Source organism: Nycticebus coucang, chromosome X (genome assembly GCF_027406575.1).
Source record: "Nycticebus coucang isolate mNycCou1 chromosome X, mNycCou1.pri, whole genome shotgun sequence".
Taxonomy (NCBI): Eukaryota; Metazoa; Chordata; class Mammalia; order Primates; family Lorisidae; genus Nycticebus; species Nycticebus coucang.
The window spans coordinates 7,828,051-7,853,143 of NC_069804.1; the positions used below are offsets into that span (position 1 = coordinate 7,828,051).

General features: G+C 50.7%; 1 protein-coding gene across 6 annotated transcripts in view; it reads left to right on the top strand.

Annotated features, from left to right (window-relative positions):
* Positions 1–25,093, top strand: part of TBL1X (transducin beta like 1 X-linked) — a 220,304-nt gene that overhangs the window by 180,183 nt on the left and 15,028 nt on the right. For all 6 annotated transcript variants that reach the window (XM_053581002.1, XM_053581006.1, XM_053581001.1 and 3 more), the window contains 8 exons: positions 9,371–9,516; positions 12,331–12,610; positions 16,931–17,063; positions 17,366–17,507; positions 18,192–18,255; positions 18,357–18,454; positions 21,440–21,500; positions 22,913–23,034. In XM_053581002.1, the coding sequence (XP_053436977.1) occupies positions 9,371–9,516; positions 12,331–12,610; positions 16,931–17,063; positions 17,366–17,507; positions 18,192–18,255; positions 18,357–18,454; positions 21,440–21,500; positions 22,913–23,034 (1,046 nt within the window). The remainder of the gene's footprint in view (positions 1–9,370; positions 9,517–12,330; positions 12,611–16,930; positions 17,064–17,365; positions 17,508–18,191; positions 18,256–18,356; positions 18,455–21,439; positions 21,501–22,912; positions 23,035–25,093) is intronic.

Genomic DNA, 25,093 nt, shown 5'->3' on the forward strand with positions numbered 1-25,093 from the left:
CACCCCTGGCTTCAGCCCAGTCCCTCCCCTCTGTTGTTCCAACCAGGTGTCTGGGGGGGGGGGGCAGCTAAATCACCACGTGTAAGAACCACTGACTCAAACTCTTCAGTTATGGGATTTTGTTTCCTTCCAACTAGTTTTATTGGTCATTGGAGTCTTAATGGGATCCTTTTTTCTCCACCCTTCCTCTCATCTTCTTGACCTGCGTTTCCATTTGTTTAGCTGCAAAACTCAAGTAGACTTTCACAGTGAGCAAAACCCAGTCTTCCTCATTATTAAATTTTTCCAGGGTATTACCCTTGAGGAAGGGGAAAGTCTGCCAAAAGCATTCTCTGAGAAAAAAAAAAAAAAAGCATTCTCTGGCAGATAATAAAATAATTGGGAGTAGCAGACTTGCTATCTGAGTTTTGGGGGGAATTTTTTTGATTTGTTATTTTGTATTTGGAGTGGGTTCTTTTGCGGGGGTTCTCAGTGAGTAGGTTAGTTAACCAGGATAAGGGTGTTACTCTTAACATTGATGGATAATTGCATTTACAGAAATGATTAAGTGGCTTTGCGCTCTGTAACCCTAGCAGCTGAAAGATTGCCCTGGGCTCGGCTGACGACTGTGGAATGCCTTCTTATGCAAGACGCGTTTCCATGGATTCGGGAAATCATTCTAATAGTTCAGCTATCTTAATTTAAACAAAAGTTCAGGGCTTATTGTTCAGCTGAGTGTCTAAAAATATTTCTTGACGGCAGTAGCTCTTTTTCATCACTAATGTGCATCCCTGTTTAAAAAAAGAACCTTCATGAAGCAGCGAAGGCAAGCATTTCTTTGAGGTGGTGACAGTCTTTGCTTTAGATATAATAAAGGAAAACCCCCTACTAGTTTCATCAAGTAATAAATAAGGAAGATCTGAATGCAATGTCCACATTACTTAAAGATGAAAGTTCCTAGGAAACCACGTAAAATAGTGACATCTCATGCCTTGATGGGATGCTCTTAGGAGTAAGCAGTGCACGGTGGAGGTGGTGGGGGACCCCACAAGCACTCTCAGAGTCAGTGACTTATTGGGGGGACTCACAGGACTCAGTAGATGTCACACTCATGTTTTATTACAATGAGATGGTACAGATTAGAATCAGCAATGGGAAGAGGTTGAAGGGACAGAGTCCAGGAGATGCTATGCATGACCTGGCAGGTGTCCCCTCCCCTCCTGATGAAATTACACAAATGCACTTAATTCTCCCCGCACTGGTGTGTGATGGAGCAGGTGAATTGTGGCCAACTGGGACAGCTCACATGAGCCTCAATGTCCGGGGTTTTTACTGGGGTCAGTTGAGTGGGCTTGCAGCGCATGCTGGGGGGTTAGAGGGAAATTAGGAGAGCAGGTGAAGGTCCAAACTGCCACTGTCCCAGTCCTTGTTTAAATCTGGGCAGTGCTGGTTTACCTGTTGTCTGTACATTTGTGTATATGTTACTGGAATTTCAAAATCACTTTAAAATGCATGAATGTGTGCTGGGGGGCTAACTAGCTGGAGAATGTGATACACGTGTCCTTCATATAGGAAAAAAAATAAGAGTACCACCCTCACTAGCTGTGTGGCATCAGTAATTTATACTTCTCCTCCGAGTGCGTCCTTCCTTCCCTTTGCAGACTGCAGTGTGTGTGTGTGTGTGTGTGGACGGGGGGTTTGAAATCCTACACTCACATGACGGGTCACGCGAGAGGCTGCGTCAAATGCTAACTGCAATTACAAGCCCTCGTGGTAATGATGCTAGTTACAAATGAACTTTTGTGTGAAAAGACTGTTTTCCTATTGGTTTGATTTGGTTTGGTTTGATTATAACCACTTACAGTAGCAAAATGCAAGAATCCACAAGTTGCTATTTCATATATTCCAGATGTTCATAACCATCCAAACTACCCTGGTTCCAATGCAGTCTCGTCTGCGCGGTATTTTTCTAAATTAGTATTTGTGTGAAAGCTAAGACTCTGCCCTCCTTTTCTCCCCATCCGTTTTAACCAATTCTTTTAAATTTGTCACAGTAGAAAACGCCCCATTTCCACGAAGCTCATAAAAGAAGAATTTTTTTTTAACTAAAACTAGCTAAATTTATAAATTGGCACTTGCCATTGTTGTGCTCATTAATTTGTTACAAAGGGGGAAAACGCAATTAGAATGAAAATGAGTTGAGCATTCATAAATTACAGTTGTTTAAACACAAGTCTTGTTCAATGTAGCCAGAAGTTTTCCATTGGTATTAACACAAATAAAAATAAAATAAACTAAGGTGGCGGGGGGAGATTCTATGGAAGGTGTATTTAAGGTTCCCGTTGTCACTTTCCACTTTGAAAATTGTCAATGATGTGAAAAGTCTAAGACCATTCAAGTTTCCTGTTTTAGATAAGATGAAATGGCCACTTACTGAGGTGCCCATCTTCAAAGTTCACTCACCATTACATTTAAGACTTGCTTGCTCTGCAATTCTAATGTGACCTTAAAAGTATGTGTTGTGGATATATTTTATCCTGCCAAATTCCATTCCCTTTCTTCCTTTCCATACTACATAGCAAGCAAGTCATTTGGATCTGAGACAGAGCAGTGTCCCTCTTCCCTGAGTCTGCGCACCACTACCCCACCACCCCACCCCGCGGGCCCATGCATGCCTGCGTGTGCTTCTCCTGCGCCCTGTCCCCTGTGAGAGGTCCTATACTCCCTCCCACATCTGTGTCTGTAGCTGGGTGCCCATCCCCAATCTCCACAGTACCCCAAGTCTGTGTGTCCACCCCAGTCTCCCTAGTGACCCCCAGGGCTGGGTGTCCACCCCCAGGGTTTGGTATCCATCCTCAGTCTCCCTAGTGACCCCCAGGGCTGGGTGTCCACCCCAAGTCTCCCTAGCAACCTCCAGGGCTGGTGTCCACCCCCAGTCTCCCTAGCAACCCCCAGGTCTGGATGTCCACCCAGTGACCCTGAGGGCTGGGTGTCCACCCCCAGTCTCCCTAGTGACCCTGAGGGCTGGGTGTCCACCTCCAGTCTCCCTAGTGACCCCGAGGGCTGGGTGTCCACCCCCAGTCTCCCTGGCAACCTCCAGGGCTGGTGTCCACCCCCAGTCTCCCTAGTGACCCCCAGGGCTGGGTGTCCACCCCCAGTCTCCCTTGCGACCCACAGGGCTGGGGGTCCATGATGCCTGCAATGGTGTTGGAATGACATTTTCCCCGGCATTCTTACCATAATCCCACCCTTGCTGTCATCGCTACGTTCATGCCACTGCCCCTTTGCTCCAAAGCAAAGCTTCCTCTAGTCTGTGTCCCTGTTTGTCTAGCCCACTGTGGCTGCTATAACAAAATCCCACGGACTGGGCAGCGTATAAACAATAGGCATGGATTTATCACAGTTCTGGAGACGGGGAGTCCAAGGTCAAGGCGTGGCAGAGTCTGTATCAGGTGAGGTTCTGCTTCCCAGACAGACAGCACCTTCTAGCTGGGTTCTCACATGGTGAGAAAGGTGAGGCAGCTCCCCTGAGGTCCCTTTTATGAAGATGCTGATCCCACTTATGGCCTCCTCACCTCCCCAGCGCCCTGCCTCCTGCGAGGGAGGGTTTCATTGTATGAATTTGGGAGGGGACATCTACCCATTCAACCCACTGTGGATCAAAAGTATTAATGGGGAAAAAAAGCTAAAAATAATAAAACAACAATAAAAATAATGCAAATAGAAAAACACAACAGTATGAGAACAATTTACATAACACATCATCTTAGGTATTCTGAGAAATCTAGAGATGATCTGGATTATGGAGGAGAACGTTCAAGAGTTAAATGCAGCTGCCACATCCACGTCCTGGCCAGCTCTTACCTTTCCTCCTTTTGGAAGTAGTTGTTCTATAAGTGTGACATGTTGACTCATGGTGCTGTTCCTTTGTACATCTCTGAGGATTAGTGATGTTGAACATCTTTTACATCCTTGTTGGCAGAATCTCCCTCTTAAATGATTTTTCTGGATTCCATTTATGTTGGGTCTTGCTTTTTTGCCCAGGCTGATCTTGAACTCTGGGCCTCAAGCAGTCCTCCTGCCTCAGCCTCTCAAAATGCTGGGACTAGAGGTATGAGCCACCATTCCCAGCTTTTGTTAGTTTTTTATTACTTTTTTTTCCCAGATACGTTTGATCTGAGATTGTGTGAATCTGAGCGTGGAGAACCTGAAGGTTCAGAGGGCTGGCTATATGTAAAATCAGATCGGCCTATTTTTTTGTAGAAAAGCAGACAGTATGGGCCATATGCTGTCTGGTGTAGCTACTCAACTCATAATGTATTGGGAAAATAGGCGTAGAGCATATGTCAACTCTTGGGTGTGGCTGTGTCCCAATAAAACTTTATTTATAGGCGGCGCCTGTGGCTCAGTCGGTAAGGCGCCGGCCCCATATACCAAGGGTGGCAGGTTCAAACCCAACCCCAGCTGAACTGCAACCAAAAAAAAAAAAAAAAATAGCCGGGCGTTGTGGCGGGTGCCTGTAGTCCCAGCTACTCGGGAGGCTGAGGCAAGAGAATCGCTTAAGCCCAGGAGTTGGAGGTTGCTGTGAGCTGTGTGAGGCCACGGCACTCTACCGAGGGCCATAAAGTGAGACTCTATCTCTACAAAAAAAAAACAACTTTATTTATAAACACAGGCTGTGGACCAGACTCAGCCTGAGGGTCTCAATTTGCCAGCCTTGATGTGGGCAATTTAAAAATAAACACCCCATGCTGTTGGCTTTGGATAGCAGCAGTCAGTATTGCATGTATATACGTCTGTTAACTACTTAATAAAAACTCTGGCTTTCATGACACACATTGGTGCCCTTGGTGTTGGTTTCCGCTGAAGATGCAAAACCAACCCCACAGCTGCCAGCGTATTAAATGTCTGCTTTTCTCTGCCAAATAAGCAGAATTTCTACAGGCCAGCGAGTGACAATTTAGCAGGTTTTGGCTGATGAATCAGGCCAACGTTAACTGGGCATAATGGTTCACTGTGTAACTCTAATGACTTGTGAAGCCATTTGGGTGAGGTGTAGCTTAGCAGTGTCGGGACTGCAAGAAACACAAAGCATGTACTTGGTTTGTTTTAAATCTGCTTTACAGGCCTAGCTGGGTGAGACAAATTCATGTACAGACTTCTTCCTCTTCCCGGACATTGTACACCGTCCACTCCAAACGGACAGGACTTTGCTTCCAGATCCGACTGTCCTTTATGAGATGTGGTTCTTATTTTAAGCCTGAGTTTGTCATAATTATTCCCTTTCTTTCTCCTTGGGCATACTTTTACCTCATCTGATTATGCTGTGTGGTTGTGTGTGATCTCAGGTCTGATCGGTTCCATGTAGAGAAGGACTTGCTTTGCAATGGCAGCAGCCCAGGGTCGGGCGGAAATGTGAGGCGAGGAGAGCTGTGGATGGTGGGTTTTTTAGGTTATTAGTCCCTCTGGGTCACTGGTTCTTGTTGGTGGCAGGGTTCACTGGACAACATCTGGAGACATTGTTGGCAGTCACGGTGGGAGTAAACTCCTGGAATTTAGTGGGTGGCCCCTACTCTGGACTGGATTTCTCAGGAAATGCATGGGACAGCCTCCATAATGCATGGGACAGCCTCCACCCAGCAAAGAATGATTCCAAACGATCCTTCCCATTTGGGAAGTCATACTACTGCTGAGCAACGCTGCTGTCAAGGCATTCATCAGGGTCCGGGCGCGGTGGCTCACACCTGTAATCCCAACACTCTGGGAAGTCAAAGCAGGAGGATCCTTTGAGCCCAGGAGTTCAAGACCACCCTGAACAAGAGTGAGACCCTGTTTCTACTAAAAATAGGAAAATTAGCCAGGTGTAATGGTGGGTGCCTGTAGTCCCAGCTATTCAGGAGGCTGAGGAAGGAGTATTGCTTGAGCCCAGGAGATTGAGATTGCCGTGAGCTGGGCTGATGCCATGGCATTCTAGCCTAGGTGACAGAGTGATACTACGTCTCAAGAAAAAGAAAGAGGAAAGAAAAGAAATGAAGGGCATATTCAGATTTTGGATTGGAAATGGGCTTTGCACCCACAGCAAGCTGCTCACAGATGCAGGTGGTCTGGATGGGAGTAGAGTCTGTGTCCACCCAGAGAACTCAAGAACGTTGGTTCCTGTGTCTGCAGGGCTTGGAGTCATGAAGTGTAGGGTTCTTATTCTAGTTCAGTTTATGAACCTTAGGCAAGTTTCTGATTTCTCCGGTATTTGTTCCTCTTATGTGTGAATCGGAAACAGTGCTGGCTCTTACTAAGTACTGAGGAGGTTGAGAGTGGACACACAGGGCCCAGAGGTGCTTGAAGGTGTTGTAGTCAGAGCCAGCTCTGTGGATCTTAATGTGCCGTGAGCACCCGTTCTGTGTTCTGGTGGTGCTTGAGGCGATGGATGAGTGAGTGGGAGAATGAATGAATGAAACATGCCAAAGCTTGACTTCTGTTCCACAAGTGCTCCATCCGTCGCCGAGATGTGTGTAAGGACCCCTCGTGGGCACTTACTGCTGTGCTCTAGCATTCAGGAGATGTTTCCAGTCAAGGTTTCATAGTAGCTGAGGGTGGGAGCCCATGGCCCAGGCTTGGATTTCAGCCCCACCATTGCAGGCTGAGAACAACACAGCACTGACCCCTTCAAAAGATCTAGGGACCTAATCCGGAAAGGGAGAGGGTCCCATGCCATGGGAGCATCGGAGGATCCTACACCATGGGTAGCATCGGGGAGAGGGTCCCACGCCATGGGGAGCATCGGGGAGAGGGTCCCACGCCATGGAGAGCATTAGGGAGAGGGTCCCACGCCATGGGGAGCATCGGGGAGAGGGTCCCACGCCATGGAGAGCATTAGGGAGAGGGTCCCACGCCATGGGGAGCATCTGGGAGAGGGTCCCACGCCATGGAAAGCATCGGGGAGAGGGTCCCACGCCATGGGGAGCATCGGGGAGAGGATCCCACGCCATGGGGAGCATCTGGGAGAGGGTCCCACGCCATGGAGAGCATCGGGGAGAGGGTCCCACGCCATGGGGAGCATCGGGGAGAGGATCCCACGCCATGGGGAGCATCGGGGAGAGGGTCCCACGCCATGGGGAGCATCGGGGAGAGGGTCCCACGCCATGGGGAGCATCCGGGAGAGGGTCCCACGCCATGGAGAGCATCGGGGAGAGGATCCCATGCCATGGGGAGCATAGGGGAGAGGGTCCCACGCCATGGGGAGCATCGGGGAGCGGGTCCCACGCCATGGGGAGCATCGGGGAGAGGGTCCCACGCCATGGGGAGCATCGGGGAGAGGGTCCCACGCCATGGGGAGCATCGGGGAGAGGGTCCCATGCCATGGAGAGCATTAGGGAGAGGATTCCACTCCATGGGGAGCATTGGGGAGAGGGTCCCACGCCATGGAGAGCATTAGGGAGAGGATCCCACGCCATGGGGAACATCGGGGAGAGGGTCCCACGCCATGGGGAGCACCGGGGAGGATCCCACACCACGGGGAGGACCAGGGAGGGTCGCACACTATGGGGCATTGAACCTACATTCTAGTGTGGTCCTGTTGCATCCATTGACCAGCATTTTTCTCAACCATACCTTGCTGGGAACCTGAGCAATAATAGCCTAGAACAGCGGTTCTCAACCTGTGGGTCGCGACTCCTTGGTTAACAATGAAAATACATCACGGCATTAGGAAGGTTGATAACCAGTGGCCAAGAAGTAAAGCTCTTTGTAGTGAGGGGAGCACAGAGTCCTTGGTGAACATAGGTGTGGGGTTCTGGTTGTAGGAGTGGGAGGGCCTAGGAAGGCGGATAGAGAAAGGGAAAACATTCTAGGAGGACAAGGTGAGGCGGGTGGCTTGGGGCCTTTGTTCTCCTAGGGCACAGGCGGGAACAACCCTTAGGGTGGGGTACCTTGGACGGGCTCCTTTTCAACCCATGCAGTAGGTCACAGATTTGTAAGGAAATAAGGCAAGGCTCTTGCAACTGATGGTGACATGGGTAGCAAGTGATAATGGCATGGGTAGCAGCTGCCCTGTTAATCTGTTTGATACATCCAAAGTGCGTATTCGGTATGCTCCATGTAACCGGCAGTGGGGTAGGATCCGTGGGTGGGTGGAGGAGAGCAGAGAAAAGGTGAACGTCGCTGCGGGCGGCATCCCGTCTCCTGGAGCAACAGTGCCATCTGGTGGCGTCTCCTGCACTGTGCGCTTGGTTTGTGGCTGAGGGTGCTGATGCAGAAGGAGGGCCGCTGCATCCTTGGCCAGGTGAAAGAGAGCAGAAGGGTTGACAGCCTTCCAGGGACAGGGCAGAGTGTCCTAAAAGGGGAGTTGGGTAGGAGTTGGGTGGTCACTTTCAGATCTCCTACCCCTGGTGTGTGGGAAATGTAAACAGCCTGAGAGAGCAAGGCCATGGGAGGGGAGGGCCCTTGGCACTCCCAGCCCTCCACAAGCCAGGGAGCGGGTGCTGGGCCCCATAACCTACACCAGGCCTGGCTCTCTGTGGGCCCTGCCCCTGGGCTTGCTGCAGCACGCTGTATGCCGGCCGTGAGATGCCGCCTTCCTCCCCTAGGGAGACTGATGCAGCTACCCCAGTGCCCACCCCACGCCTCGTGCATCATCACCTTCTTGATACAGGCCTTCTCCAAATGCTGAGGTGTGGCTTTCTGTGTGTGGCAGCAGTCCACTCTTCTCCCCACACCTGACTCAAGAACCTACAGCCAGCGTTCTCCTGAAGCACCTGAACTGCCAGGTGTTTGTTCTAGCAGCCGCTTCTTACAGAGGCCGTAAAGGAACACACCAGGTGGGGGTGGACAGGGAGGCCCGGTCTCTCTTGCAAAGACAACATCTCCAGTGGGCAGAGAAGCCTTCCCGCAGTGCAGTCCGTGTCTCCCTAATCTTCTCCAGGCTGGGGTCCTGTGCTGCATCTGCCCCCACAAGTCTTTGCACCTTGGAGCTCATGCACCGCCCCTCATGTCGGCTGAAGACAGTGCCCCGTGTGCTGCAGCTGGAGACACAAAGAGGCCTCTGTGTGAGCCTCTGCAGAGAGTTGGGGGACCCCAGTGCCAAGTTTCTCTGGTGGGAACATCCCACGGGGGCTCACAGGGCAAACTCCATCCTCTGTTCTGCTTCTTAACAACTGTGAAAGCTTCTGCCCTTTAAAGGCAACAGTCTTTCTTGGTCTCCACTGTCTGTCTCTCTCCCTGTCCTCCCTGCCTGACTCCAAATCAGAAGCATCCCTCAGTGGTGTCCATCACCGTGGACCAAGTGCGGGTGAAGCCCACGGGCCACCCTCAGATCTCAGCAGCCATGCCTTCCCCACCAATCCCCACAAGCCAGGGAGCGGCCGTCTCACCCAGCCTGGCTTCCCTCTCCCTGCAGGCTTTTCCCACTCGGCTTTTACGTTCGGGATCGAGAGCCACATCAGCCAGTCCAACATCAATGGGACGTTAGTGCCACCGGCTGCCCTCATCTCCATTCTGCAGAAGGGGCTGCAGTATGTGGAAGCCGAGATCAGCATCAATGAGGTACGTAGGGGGCCCCAGACGCGAGTTTGGGGACCCTCGGCAGCCCAAGGAGCAGGTCCGGACCTGCCGTGCGTCCCCTGTGTCTGAGGGTCAGTTGGGGCTTCCCCACTTTGTGTCACTGCTCTATTTGATGAGAGGATGGCAGTCGTGCGGACACACCACTCACAAGCTTCTGCAGCCCCTGCCAGGGGGTGTCTCTGTTTTGCACATAAATGCACAGAATCCTGGCTGCTGAGGCACTTTCAGGACCTGGAGCCGGCGCTCCTCTGGCACATCCACAGATGTGCTCCCTCTCCTTGTGTTCTCAGCAGGTTGGCTGAGGAGGGACCCCACACACAGCCAAGCAGACTCTGTATTTTGTGGGAGCCTGCGAACATGCATGACCAGAGGGCGAGTCCCAGATGGAGAGGTGGTGGCCCTTGTGTTAAGGAGAGTCTCAAGGGACAATCCCACGACTGTGCACGTTTCAGAGCTGATGGGAGAGGACGCAAAGTAACTGCAAACACAGGTCCTGCCGATTGGCTCGTGTCCTACCTGCGTTTTAGATTAAGGCACAGTGGGTACGTGTGCTGCCCTGTGCCAGGGTTGAGAATTGGTTGTTTGGGATTTAAACAGGACCCCTCACTCCCTCACTGCTCTGCCCTCTCTGGGGATTCTGCAGTGATGATTCCCGGCCCCTCTGGGACCCCTGGCCGTTCTTGCTCTCTCCGCCCGAGTCCCGTTACTGACCCCGCACTCTCCAGTGCCTTCTCTGCTCTCACCCTCCCTCCATCCACCTGCAAGGCGGAACACCCTTCCTCTCCACCTTCCTGGGAGCTGCTCCACCCCTACAGACTTTTCTTCTTCATGGCTTGTTACACCACTTTCTCTTCGGCTTTTAAAGAAAACTTTTCGGAAGTCGCCAAAGTTCATCCTCTTTTCTGCTTTTCTCTTTCCCACACCACTGCCCTGCAGTCTACGTCTTTGGAAACACTGGTGTTTGCCCCCATCTTGTGCCCTTTCTTTCTGGCTACAGCCACCTCCTCCCTTCCTCTCTCCACACTGGGTGCCCAGGGTGTTCTGCCCCACATCTTGTCTCTCTATCCTTAAGACGTGAGTGTGTGGTGGGGCACGCGCCCCCGAGGGTCCGCCACCCGCAGGTCTCAGGGTATGAGCACATTTCCAATGGTGGTTCCCATCCGTCAGGGAGCTTTCACAGCCTCTCTTCCTGGCCCTCCAAATCCCAGCATGTCTAGAGCCAACGGGAAGGTCTTGCCATTTGTCATATATATGTCACAGTGGTTTCCAGTCCTCAGAATGTGAAACCTTCTGCCTTGGAGTTTAAATGGGAAGGTTCCTTTGTTACCTGGGGCATGAAGGGAGGAGTAGCTGGCCGGTCACCAGCACTGCCCACTGTGTGGCCGTCAGGGGAAGGGTGGCCAAGGAGGTGACAGGTTGTATTGGTTTGCACCATTTTTCTTACCTCCAGCATGGTGTCATAATTAGAAATCAGCTGGGGAGATGTTTTGTTCAGATACTCTTCAGCTGAAGTTGTTCTCATTTCCAAGGTAATTCAAGTTCAGAACGTGTAAAAATGTGTTTGCACATGTGCCGGGCACAACCCTGAGCCATCCTGTATCACGTGGTTCAAGAATTTGGAGTACATCACAAGGAAAGAACTTCCTCCTGTATTGTTTTTATGTATTTGTTGTGCTTTTCCAGACATGTGTCACCCAGGCTGGAGTGCAGTGGTGTCATCATAGCTCACCACAGCCCCCAACTCCTGGGCTCAGGTGATCCTCCTGCCTCAGACTCCAGTATCTGGTACTGCAGGCGTGCACTGCCAGAGTGTGGCTAGCTTTTCTCTTTTGTAGAGATGACGGGTCTTTCTATTGCCTAGGCTGGCCTCAAACCCCTGACCTTAAGCAGTCCTCTTTCGTTAGCCTCCCAAAGAGCTGGGATTACAGGTATGAGCCACCATGCCCAGCCATTTCCTCTTGTCTTTCTAAATGTGTGGAAATCTTTTCATGGTAGACGGAAACCTGAGAATCAAAGGACATTCAAAAACATGAAGCATCGCTCATAAAGCCCTTGTCCTGTACCATGGCTATGTTAGTCCACACCCTGAGCCTAAGGAGCCATTTCTAGTAGCAGCAAGTCGCCTTTTTTATTAAAGCCAGCAGACACGTGCACTAAGACTCATCCAGGAGGGTGCAGGCATCTCTACACTGGAGTCGGTGCTTCCAAAGCATGCCCCTCCCACATGGATTGGCGTGACTTTCCACCCTCGTGCCAGTGTCTGAGCACAGCTTCTCAGCCTCAGCACACGGGGTCTGGGGCTGGATGGCCGTGTGGGGCGTCCTGGGCAGGGCAGACAGAGTGTTGAGCAGTGAGCAGTGTCCCTGGCTCCACTCCTAGATGCCACTAGCCCCAGCTCTCCAGTTGGACAACGGAAAACGTTACCAAACTTACTTAATGCCCCCTGAGGAGGCAGAATCACCACGTTGGAAACTGCAGTGTTGGGGTTAGTGCTTTCTGTTGTGGAATAAAGCAGGTATCCACGGTGCCCCAGCTCAGTCTGACGCTGAGAACAACCATCATTCCTGGCTCTTCATCACTCTGCTGCCCCATGTTCACCTGCCTCACCCCCACCTGTGCCCTCTGGGATCCCTTCGCCTCACACTCCCAGGCACCTGGCCAAAGTCGCCTTCCCCTGGGCCCTGTTGCTGCTTGGCACCACCTGTTTATGCTCCACGTCCCTGTCCCCACTCTTGCCGGAGAAGCAGAGGCCACTCTGGGCACGTAGACAGCTGTCCCTTTGGCTTGCTTTCCCAGGATGGCACAGTGTTTGACGGCCGCCCCATAGAGTCCCTGTCCCTGATCGACGCAGTGATGCCCGACGTGGTGCAGACACGGCAGCAGGCGTTCCGAGAGAAGCTCACTCAGCAGCAGGCCAGTGCGGCGGCAGCGGCGGCGGCGGCAGCAGCAGCGGCGGCAGCAGCAGCCGCCACGGCGACGGCAGCAGTGGCAACCCCAGCGGCTGTTTCCCAGCAAAACCCACCAAAGAACGGAGAGGCGACGGTGAACGGAGAGGAGAACGGATCACACGTAATAAGTAAGTGGGGCCCCTAGGCGTCCTCGGGGCTTAGTGACTCCCTAAGACCTGCCCACGGAGACTTCTCAGGTGGTGCCCAGTGCTGGCTCACTGTGTGTCCAGAGGAGCCGCATGTTCCATTGATCTCACCAGAGTCCTCAGACCTGGCAGAATCCTCCACTCACTCACCCTTGGCTGTGGGACCGCCTGCCCTGCAGCTGATCTGAGGATTCTGGGGAATGAGGAGAGTCAGGTGATCAGTGAGCAGAAACAGAAGTGCTTCATCCATGCAAACCTCTACTCCCAGCCTCCAGCTTTCCACACAGAACTTTTGCAGCCAAATGATAGGAGAATAGTCGCGCTCCCTCTTACGGCAGGGACAGGGACACCAGGCCCCGGACACAGGGCATCAGCTTATCTGGTCTTTGCAAAACTCCAGCAGGTCCAGTTCCATTAAATTACCACCTAAGAGCGTGTGGCAAGTGAGGGAGAGCCCGAGTTTGTACCTGGACAAGCCACCTCCACTTCGGCACACAGCTTTATAAACGTGCAGGGACTCTGCGCCAGGGTCTGGGGTCGGGGAGTACAGTGACCCCAGAGGGGGCAGGGGGCTACGTCCTTCCTTTCTGCAAGGGCATTTCTCCCTCTGCACTCCACGAGCCTGGAAGCTGGAGCTGTGATGTTGGTGTCTTACCGAGTTGGGGCCGCAACTTCCTCATGTGCAATGGCCCAGCCAGGCCGCCTGTGATAAGTCTGCAGCCCACTGACAAGTCAGACACACCAGTGAACAAATTCTTTTTTTTTTTCTAATTAGTCAAGTTATTTATTTTTGAGACAGAGTCTCACTCTGTCACCCTGGGTAAAGTGCCATGGTGTCATAGCTCACAGCAGCCTCAGACTCCTGGGCTTAAGCCATCCTTCTGCCTCAGCCTCCCAAGTAGCTGGAGCTACTCCCACACCTGATAGCGTGGCACCAGCTAGCTAATTTTTCTATTTTTCTATTTTATTTGTTTATTTTTATTTATTTCTTTATTTTGCAATTTTTGGCTGGGGGCTGGGTTCAAACCCACCACCTCCAGTATGTAGGGCCGGCTCCCTACTCCTTGAGCCATAGGTACTGCCCTAATTTTTCTATTTTTATTTTATTTGTTTATTTTTATTTATTTATTTAGCAATTTTTGGCTGGGGCTGGGTTCAAACCCATGACCTCCAGTATGTAGGGCCGGTGCCCTTCTCCTGGAGCCACAGGTACTGCCCTAATTTTTCTATTTTTAGTAGAGATGGGTTCTTGCTCTTGCTCAGGCTGGTCTCAAACTCCTGAGCTCAAGCAATGCACCCATTTCAGCCTCCTGGAATGCTAGGATTACATGTGTATTTGGCCACAGTGAACAAATCTTTGAAGTCTCTCTCGGGCTGGAGAGTCAGAGCCAGTGTTTAATGGGAAGACTGCACACCCTGTAACACTGCTTGTATTGCAGTATGAGGACCAGAGGCCAACGGCCTCGCATAAAGTGAGAAGCCCCCCTGCCGGCCAGCGGCAGAGTCTCGGAGGAGGCGGAGGCCCACGGTTACGGGCAGGGAAAGAAGAAAAAAAAAACCCCTGGCAATGACCATCCTATGACAGGGAATACAGCCCTCAAGTTCTCAAAGATGAAGAAAGTGGATATGGTTGGTTTTGTTCTTTTCTTTGAGACAGAGTCTCACTATGTCGCCCTCAGTAGAGTGCCGTAGCATCACAGCTCACAGCAACCTCAAACTCTCGGGCTTAAGCAATTTTCTTGCCTCAGCCTCCCAGTAGCTGGGATGACAGGGGCATGCCACGACGCCCAGCTATTTTTTGTTGCAGTTGTCATTGTTATTTAGCTGGGTCAGGCTGGTTTCATACCCCCCACCCTCAGTGTATGTGGCTAGCACTGTAACCACTGTGCTACAGGCGCTGAGCCAATATGGTTGGTTTTGTAATTTTACATCCCAGAAAGTCATTTGTAATTGGTGAATGTTGAGCGATTGGTGTCTGCCGAGGAAGAACTTTGCCACCTGCAAGTTTCTTCACATCTTCTATTGAGGAGTCTGTGTGGGCCCCACATGTGAATGGAACAGAGACAACTGTGTGACAGAAGCCACGGAGGAAGGGAAGGGGACGAAGAACAGTCATTCCCTGTACTCAGAGCCTGTGCACAGCCTGTGCAAGCCTGCGGCTTGTCCTGGGTCCTCAAGCTCAGTGCTACCTGGAGCTTGCTGTCCCTCAGGTTCACAGTGCACTCCCACCTGGCCACAAGGCAGCCCGTCCCCTCCGCTGCTGATATGTGTCAGCAGGCTTTCAATAGGTTTCATTCTGACCTTCTGCTACGTGGAGGACAGTGACCACTTAGCAGGCTGAGTCTCTCGGGGGGGCGACATGTAGCCTGGCTCATCTCCACCAGTAATGAGCCTGCCCTGACCCAGGAGGCAGGCTTGCTGGGCTGGAGGTTGTGCTCAGAAAGAGAAGCCTGGTGTGAACGAAGTCAGCGCTACTGAGGGAACGACCCTGGAGCCCCCAGAACGTGAGGCATTTGAAGGCGGAGGCTTTCTGAAGACATGATGACAATGTCCTAGATGAAGAGGGGGGACCGCAGAAAGGGGAACCCCGTAAGACATTTGCCGCATCCTGAGAGCAGGAACATCTCTGCTGGTCCTTGTCACCTGCAGCTGCCCACTCACCTGGAGTCCTGCTGCGGCGGCCTCTGGAGAATGCAGCATCCTGCAGAGCAGCCCTGGGCAGGTCACACGGCAGGTGTCCGCTCTGCCTTCTCAGACACCTGGTCTAGGAGGACCTCAGAGATGCTCCGAGTCACATGAAAACACGTATCGGGGGATTTTTTTGTTTGTTTTTTAGCAACTAAAGCAGTGACATAATAAAAATTGCTCAGACGTGGCGCACCTCAGTGAACCAACTCCCACATCAGGAGGACCCGCTCAAACCAAAACACAGCCTGTCCTCGAACCCACAGTCAGAATCCCCTTTGCTGGGAAGTGCACGTGCCCTGTCTGGAACCCGAGCCGTCTGCAGAGCCCTGGGCTAAGGCTGGTGCCTTACTGCTCCCCGTCCTGGCCTGTCCCCTAGAGGATGGCTCTCTGCCATCCTGGGCTCACGTGCTCTGGGCTCTGCCTGTGCCCTCTGCCTGCCCCAAGTCTGGAGAGTCCCATTGTTCTGTGAATGTTTTGTCTCCATCCAAGTAGGACCTCCAGGAATTTTTGTATTTTTTTTTACATGTTGAAACAGAAGCAGTGCAGCCTCAGGTTACTGCCCTGGAGTAAGAAGGGAGTCTTCCTCCCCCCCAGGGTTTTCCACGGAAACACCTTAGAAAGAGACATGATGTAGCAGACCCAGTTCTTCATTGCTGTGAAACTGTTAGCCATCGCTGATTGTTTGAAGAGACGATATACCCGTGCTGTCGTGGTGACACGGGGGCTGCCAGGCTCTCTGGAGGGACAGATAGTGAATGTCTCAGGCCCTGAGGGTCATACGGCCTCTCGCTGCTGCTCTGCTGTGCGGTGACCGTGCAGAAGCAGCTGTGTGCATCTGCTCGGGGTCGTAATGAAATCCCACAGAACCTGCAGCGTAGATACCTAAATCACGTCTTTACAGGCCCATCTCCAAACACAGCCACATCCTGGGGTCCGGGGGCCCTGGGGGTCAGGGCTTCAACCTATGAATTGTGGGTGACAGGATTCAGCCCACAATGGGAGCCTTGAGCACCGTGAAAACATGCGATGACTGTTTACTCGTCAAACTTCATTATGCGGCTCAGGGCTGGGGGCTGCTTTGTTCCAAAGCCCCAGTTATAAAGAATAAATGGTTTTTTTGTTTGTTTGTTTTATTATTATTATTTTTTTTTTGTAGAGACAGAGTCTCACTTTATCGCCCTCGGTAGAGTGCCGTGGCATCACACAGCTCACAGCAACCTCCAACTCCTGGGCTCAAGCTATTCTCCTGCCTCAGCTTCCCTAGTAGCTGGGACTACAGGCGCCCGCCACAACGCCCGGCTATTTTTTGGTTGCAGTTCAGCCGGGGCTGGGTTTGAACCCGCCACTCTCGGTATATGGGGCCGGCGCCTTACCGACTGAGCCACAGGCGCCGCCCAGAATAAATGGTTTTATTCCTCAATCAAATTGAGACACTGTCCAAATACAAAATACATACAATATTGATTAAGTCACATAAAAGTGGTGGGTCCTATAATCGTCAGAGGCAATATTACTTATGCATAAAACAAGGCGTTTCTAAAAAAAAAAAGTGCCCTGAAAATGTGTTTCTCTTGTATTGGTAAGCCACATGTCTTTTCCTGTTTCCCATGACAGATAATCATTCGAAACCAATGGAAATAGATGGGGATGTTGAGATTCCACCCAACAAAGCCACAGTCCTCCGGGGCCATGAGTCCGAGGTGTTCATTTGTGCCTGGAACCCTGTCAGTGACCTGCTAGCTTCTGGGTAAGGGTCTCAGGATGGGTGTCTGAGGACCCAAGCTGCTGGCTGTCCCCTGGGGCTCTGCCTTAGGGAAACCTTGCTCCCCTCTGGCCCCCAGGAGAGGGGAAACTTTGCTCCCCTCTGTAGACCCAGGAGAGAGCAGCTCTGCGCTGTGCTTCCCTGCATCGCCCGTACTGTGGGGAAGCCACCATTCCCCCTTCTCCGAGGTGGGGGTTAACGCGAAGACATTAAAAATGGCTAAGCACAAAGGTATGGGGGAACACAGTGATGGGTGTGGACAAGACACGTGTGTTTTTATTCTACAGATCCGGAGACTCCACGGCAAGGATCTGGAACCTTAATGAGAACAGCAATGGGGGGTCCACGCAGCTTGTGCTGAGGCACTGTATCCGGGAAGGGGGCCACGATGTCCCCAGTAACAAAGACGTCACCTCGCTGGACTGGAACGTAAGTACCTTCCACCCCTTGGGTCTGAGAGCACCGTGATGTGCTCATCAGCAGGCGGGCAGAGTGTGTGGTCAGCCCTACGCTGAACCTGGTTGCAGAGGCTGCTGTATTTGAAGAGCGCCAAGCAAGGCCATGGTGGGCCCTGTTGTGCAGCCGAGTCTTTCCATCAGGATCATGCCTTTGCAGGATGAGCAGGGTGTGGCCAGGAAGCTTTCTGGTGAAGGAGCACCTGGGGGTGGCCCTGCTGGGGAGATGCTGGGGGCAGCTGAGGGCGTGTGTGTCTGCCATGATACTCAGCACTGGTGTCACCCGCATTGACACATGGGACACCCACAGGTCAGCTTGGTTTTACTTTCTGGAAAGCCTTAAGATAGCTTCTGCATGGTATTTTTAATTCTGCCATTAATCGGAGAGCACACAGTGGTGAAGGGTCCCCTGCTCTCAGGGCTGCCTTGCGTTATGCTGTAGGCCCTGTGTGCATGCATGTGTGTATGCACACACCTGTGTGTGTGCGCTGGCTCCTCTGCTTCCCACGCGAAGGATTAGTCTCTCAAACGTGGCACTTAGGAGTGAGCTGCGAATATTCTGGGCAGGCCTGGGATTCTGCAAGAAGCCCTCCAGGCTTTTCTAGTGCTGCCAACATTGACCTGTGTTTGTGGCTTTGTGTCTTTTTCTGGCTTTCAGAGCGATGGAACACTACTGGCTACAGGTTCATATGATGGTTTTGCAAGAATATGGACGGAAGATGGTAAGTCCCAGGCAAGAGGTGCTTCTGTACATCACCCTGCAGTGAAGTGTCCACAACTTGGAAGTCAACACATTTGTTCAATTTTTTATTTTTACTAACAGGTAACCTGGCCAGCACCTTAGGCCAACATAAAGGCCCCATCTTTGCCTTGAAATGGAACAAAAAGGGGAATTATATTTTGAGTGCTGGTGTGGACAAAGTGAGTATTAGCTTAAAGTACATCTCCTCAATCTACAAATGCTTATTTATTTTCAACTTCAAAATAACATCGTGACTGCTTTGAATTCTGCTTCCCCTTAATAAATCAAAAGGACGTGTTTGGGTTTTGTTTGTTTTCATGGTTTTGCTCTTCCTGTTAATTTATAACACATCCTCTCTTAATCTATTCCACCTTTGTGCAAAGCTTCCCCTTTTCTCGGAGGTGCATCGTGCAGTGACTGAAAGAGGACTATCCCCAACCTGTGTTTGTAGTTGCTGGAAGGAGCTCAGTGGTGCAGGGCGTGGCCTGGGTAAACTCTCACCCACCTGGGCGCTTGAGTGGCACAGACGGTGTTCTGTCCTGCAGGCTCCTGCTTCGTTTGATAAACTAATGCTTCCCACTGCAGACTGCTCTGAGCAGGAATAAATTGAACTGGGTACACTCCCCTGATGGCCCACGGGTTAGAGGTTTTTGCTCTGCATCTGGGCAGGGATGCTGGGGAGATGTGGTGGCCTTAATCCCAGGTGCATCTAGAAGCTCCTGCTGGGGGATGGAGAACCAAGGGCAAAGAATAAGGAGGTGTAGATTTCATCTTGGCTCTGAGTGGTGCCCCCAGCAATCCCGCCCTCTCTGGGTCTCACTGTCCTCTAAGATATCACTCTTAGATCAGTGTATCTGTTCATTTTGTAGCTCTCTGTCTTTGAAGCCAGGAAACCCTTCATTTAGACCTGGCACCCTAACATAAAAGGTGGCCATAAAGTTCATGTATAGTTTTAAATTGCACACAAACTTTATGGCCACCCTGTACTGTATTTTAGAAAGCTAAGCTGCTGTGGTTGACACATTAAATGTTCCCATGTTAACTACCATCAAATTTTTTCTAAGATACACTAACTGAAGCAATACACAGCACTTTTATTGCATTCTGTAGGCTACCCTTAAGTGCTGAATTATTGAAATAATTAAAATTATAGGCTGGGCCTGGTGGCTTACACCTGTAATCCTGGCAGTTTAGAAGAGGCAGGTGATCACCTGAGCTCAGGAGTTTGAGACCAGACTGAGAAGGAGTGAGAGCACATTTTTACCAAATATAGAAAAACTAGGTGGGTGTTGTAGCGGGTACCTGTAGTCCCAGCTACTTAAGAGGCTGAGGCAGGAGGATGGCGTGAGCCCTGGAGTTTGAGGTTGCTGTGAGCTAGTCTGGCACCACTCTACTCTAGCCTGGGACAATAGAGTGAGACTCTGTCTCAAAAAAATAGCAATAATAATAATAATTCAAATGATAGCACTTTTATGTATCACCACTTGACTGGTGCTAATCCATCTAGTACCCCCAAGATGGGAGGTAGAGGTGAGTGTCATCACTCCCTTGTGACAGAAGGACCTCGAGCCCAGAGAGGTTTGTTGATTTGCCTGGGGACACACAGGTGGTGCAGAGTGGAGGTGGGCTGGGAACTCAGGCCCTGGATCACAAGTGACGGCTACCCTTTGACTTCTGTACAACTCTAAATAGTTGTTTCCTCGCCTTTTTTCCAACCAGAGACTTTTTAAACGTTCATTTGTGTTTTTCTCACTAATAATTCTGATGCTCAAAGTGAACTATGTGATCAGCAAAAACACATATTTGGAATTGTATTAATCTTTCAGGACACTTGCTAGCCACCAGTGTCACTTAGCCACAGCAAGAATAATAACACTGCCCGTGTCCAAAGCACCTGTGGAGAAAATGTAACTTACAGGATGCTGGTGTGGCCTGCACCAAATGCTTGACCCAGAATGACGAAAATATGTGTCAAATTCTTCAGAACTTTTGGCAGTGTTTCTTTTCCTGTAATGTACATTTAACGTAAACACCAACAAAATAATCCAGTCACTGGCGTAGTATGTGAGATTGTGTCAGAGAATTGGGGAGGAGGTTACAGAGACTCTGCAGAGAGAATCAGATTTGTTTGTGTGAGTCTAAATTAAGAAGAGTTATACTCAACAAACAAGGATTAATTTGTTTAGAGCTGACCCCAAACCTGGGTACCACGTTTCAATGACAATCACTGCTTTGAATGTTTCCTGTGAACACGTCCACAGTCAACACAAAATATAACTAGTTCTTCTTAAAGGAAAATCTTTAGGAAGTATCCTTGCCAGAGAGGTACACAGGTTCCCATGAAGATGAACATTCCATTAATTCCAGCATTATCCATTGAGCTTCCTTTGGCTGTTGTCTAAGCGTCTCCCAGCGTCTTAAGTGTGTAAGAATTCACTTTGCTTCCCAAGGCCTGGGTCATCTTTCCCCCCTGTGGCACCTTTCCCTTCCTCCGCCCATGTAATCCCACATCTGTGCTGTGTCACAGCCCCCAGCTCATGGAACGATGAGCAAAGGGATTTCAGAAACGCCCATTCCTGTGGCCCTTCGTTTGCCTTGACCTGTGTTTTTTACATTTGGCAGTTTTCTACATTTTGGGGGTGAGAGGGAATCCCCGCCAATAAGATTCTGATACTGATCATATATTGAAATGGTAATATTTTGGCTATTTTGGAGTGAAATTTTATATATATATACACATATATACATATAGTTTTAGCTAGACTCTTCTTCCTGAATAAGATACATTCTTTTTTTATTGTTATTATTATTAAATCTTAGCTGTGTACATTAATGCAATCATGGGGTACAATGCGCTGGTTTTATATACCATTTGAAATATTTTCACCAAACTGGTGAACATCGCCTTGACCACATTTTCTTAGTTATTGTGTTAAGACATTTAGATATATTCTCAATGAATTTTATCAGTTTCTGTTGTTTTCCCATGTAACGTAGATAATAGAAAACTAAAAATTGCCCGTGTAGCTCATATTCTAACTCTGCTGGACAGTGCTGGCTTGCAGGGAGAGGGCTCCCTGTCTTTTCTTATACAATACGTGTTTCTAGAGAAAATGTTGCAAGAAGAATTGTCACTAACTTTTTCCTTTGTTTGTGGAGTGCAGACAACAATAATTTGGGACGCCCACACAGGAGAAGCCAAACAGCAGTTTCCTTTTCATTCGGGTGAGTTGTTCTGGGTTTGGTGTCGTTTACCGTTCAGAAATCATAACTCAGAATTATATGCAATATATAATTGCAGAATTATATGCCCCTTAAGGTCATTGTTTAAGTGCACACAGGAGGGAGCCTGGGGAACGTGGCTGGTAGAAAGGAGACCCATTTCACGGTGAATGTTGCTGTTAAGGTTTGCAAGATACAGATGCCGTTGGCACCCGCTTTCCTGGCTCAGCACTCACCCCCATCTGCAGGCTGCTGCAGCGTTTTTATGGGTAGAGAGGCTGTGGCAGCCTTTGACCTGCTGGAGGTCACACATCACGGAAAGGGCAGACAGGAATGAGGAATGAGGCCCTGGCTGTGCCACCTGCAGTGTTTGTCTCACCTGTGTTTCCAGGGTCCCTCACAGCATGGTCCAGACCTGTGTCGTCTGGCCCTCTGCGGACTAGACCAGGGGGTGGTGTTTCACTCAGGTATCAGCTGTTTGGGTGTGTTGGAAAGTTGCCGGGTTTCCTGCTGCCATCCCAGAGAAGAAATCAGAAGTGTCAGGCGCCGTGGCTCACGCCTATAATCCTAGCGCTCTAGGAGTCCGAGGCAGGTGGATCATATGAGCTTAGGTGTTCAAGACCAGCCTGAGCAAAAGCAAGGCCCCATCTCTACTAAAAATATAAAAACTAGCTGAGTGTTGTGGAGGGTCCCAGCTACTCGGTAGGCTGAGGCAGGATCGCTTGAGCCCAAGAGTTTGATGTTGCTGTGAGCTAGGCCGAGGCCATGGCCCTGTACCCTGGGCAACAGAGTGAGATTCTATCTTAAAAAAAGGAAAGGAAAGTGACAGTGGAAAATAAGAAGCACAGCTAAACTATGAGACCAGTTAACTTTGTGTTATTTCTGTCCTTGTGACCTGGGAGGCGCTGGACCTGAGGACAGCCCAGGCATTGGGGAGGCTGTCACCCCATGTTCTCTTTTCTCCCTGCGGGGTTCCTGTCCAGCACCTCCCAGCAGATGGGAGCCATCGATGTGCTGGGAGAGATGGTTTAAAATCCAGGTGTCCTGAACCTGGGATGCCAGGTCTCCTTCCTTTCCCTCTTTCTTCTCCCTGTTTCAAAATGAGTCCAGTCAGCCCCCCGCCCCCACAGAGCTACTGCTGGACACAGCTGCCCAGGGAGCGGCGCATGTCCCTGCCTTCCTTACCTGTGCTGGGAGGAAGGGAGTCCTCACACTGCAGGGCACAGAGGCCTCTTGTCGTCCCTGCAGCGTGGAAGAAGACACTCTAAGGCGTTAAAGGAAAGAGTGCTCACACTGGGAGGGTGTTCTGTCTCATTACTAAGCAAGGCGTCTTCACTGTCTCTTCCTTGTTCTGGCTCCCAGAGCTGTGGGCACCCAAGTGACCACAACTGCCCCTTCTCTGCTCTGCCCCGCAGCGCCCGCCCTGGACGTGGACTGGCAGAACAACACTACCTTCGCCTCCTGCAGCACCGACATGTGCATCCATGTCTGCCGGCTCGGCTGTGACCGCCCCGTCAAAACCTTCCAAGGACATACAGTAAGTGGCGGCTCTGCTCTGCAGGCTGGTGGGAGTGTGACATGGCAGCTGTCTCTCTGGCTCCTGTGTGAGAGCTGCTGCGACAGCAGACCAGTTTTCCCGAGGCCCTGTGGCTGGATCAGCCCCCAGTGCGGGTTGGCAGTGAGAACAGCTGACTCGGCGACCTCGACTGCAGCAAAGACTTTAAAGGAGCTGTGAGAAAAACAGGCGAGGACTTAAAGGAAAAGGTGTTCACTGTAATTGAATGGGTGGGAAGTGCAATCAGAGAATGGAAAAGTCTGTATGATCAAATGGAAATTTGAGAATGGAGAAGTATAATGTCTGAAATGAGAATCCTAACAGATGGGCTGACCACAGATTAGAGCAGGCAGAACTAGGTTGGTGAACCCAGGAGCAATCATAGGAATTGGCAGATTTGAAGAGCATGTGAAAGGGAGAAAATGTGAGCAAAGGCTTAACGGCCTGCAGAACAATGCCAGGCACTTGGAATGCACATGCCTAACAGGACAAAAGTAAGAGAATGGAACAGAAAAATATACGTGGAGCAATGTGGACTAGTTTTCCAGTTGGGTAGAAAACATCAACATTTAATTTAAAAAAAAAAAAATAATAACTGGGGCGGCGCCTGTGGCTCAGTCGGTAAGGCGCCGGCCCCATATACCGAGGGTGGTGGGTTCAAGCCCGGCCCCGGCTGAACTGCAACCAAAAAATAGCTGGGCGTTCTGGCGGGCGCCTGTAGTCCCAGCTACTCAGGAGGCTGAGGCAAGAGATTCGCTTAAGCCCAGGAGTTGGAGGTTGCTGTGAGCTGTGTGATGCCATGGCACTCTACTGTGGGCCATAAAGTGAGACTCTGTCTCTACAAAAAAAAAAAAAACCAAAACTTTACCTAGCAAATGCAATCAGTGTAAACTGTTTTCTCGTACCCTCAATGAATCCCCAACAATAAATTAAAAAAAAAAAAAAAGAAAAGAAAACATCAACATTTAATCCAAGAGGTTCAGCAAATCTCAAGCAGAGCATAGATGGGGATAATCACCCCTGAATGCTGAAGTCTGTGGTCCTCTGAGGCTGAAATCACTGAGGGAAAGTCACAGAAGCAACCAGAGGCTGAAAAATACCACGGTGTGTACAGGGACCAACAGAGTAAGCTCTGCTGATTTAGATTCCCTAGCGTGGCATCCAACTTTCTGTCCCCAAAGAGACTGGCTCCAGTACCCGAAGCCCCTTGCATGGGCCCTTCAGACTGTTTGCCTGAGTTCTTCACACTCACTACTCCCTGCCAGGGACTTGCCCCCTTAGACTCTTGGCATCTCTTGGTCCTCCGCACTTTCCAGCCCTGCTCGGCCGTCCTCTGGGTTCCTGGGTCCCATGTGATGCCACAGTCCTCATGTGGCTAGGTCCTACAGAGAATGCAGAGTGCGTCGGGAGCAGCCCGTGGCTTCTTGCTGTTTTTACCTCAGCACCCAGAGTACCATTCCGGGTTGGGGGCTCCTGTTAAAGTGGGGCTGGGTGATTGAGTCTCCAGAAAGCTGCCATCAGGCCTGTGACTGATGGAAACTCCTCATCCCACCTGCTCGTCTCCCCAGCATGCCTCCCCCCAGCCATGGTCCCTTCCCAAGTGGGTGTGTGAAGTCACAGGTCTCCATCATCTTAACATCTCATGCTTATAAATGACTCTCTTTGTTTTTCCAGTCTCCGCTTGTTTCTGCTCTAACCCCAGAAGACCCACAAACTTACCAGGCTGCCCACAGACCTGTGGTTTACAGCATCCCTGCTCAGGGCACCACCACCCTTGCACCCCTTGACTCTTCCTAGGGTCTTACTGTGGCTCGTTATTTTCAACTAAGTCCTGGCCAAATACAATCAAACAGAGCCCCAGAGCCGGTTCTGCCTGCTACCTAGGAACTGTGGCTTGGGTTAGGGGTGGGGGTCTGTGCCAAGAAAGATTAAAGGTGAGCTCACGGGGGACAGTCTCTGGCCAGTGGCTCCACATTTCCAGGCCCTCAGAAGTCTGTCTGTGGGTTCTCAGTAGCAGTGATCAAACACAGAGGCACAGAGA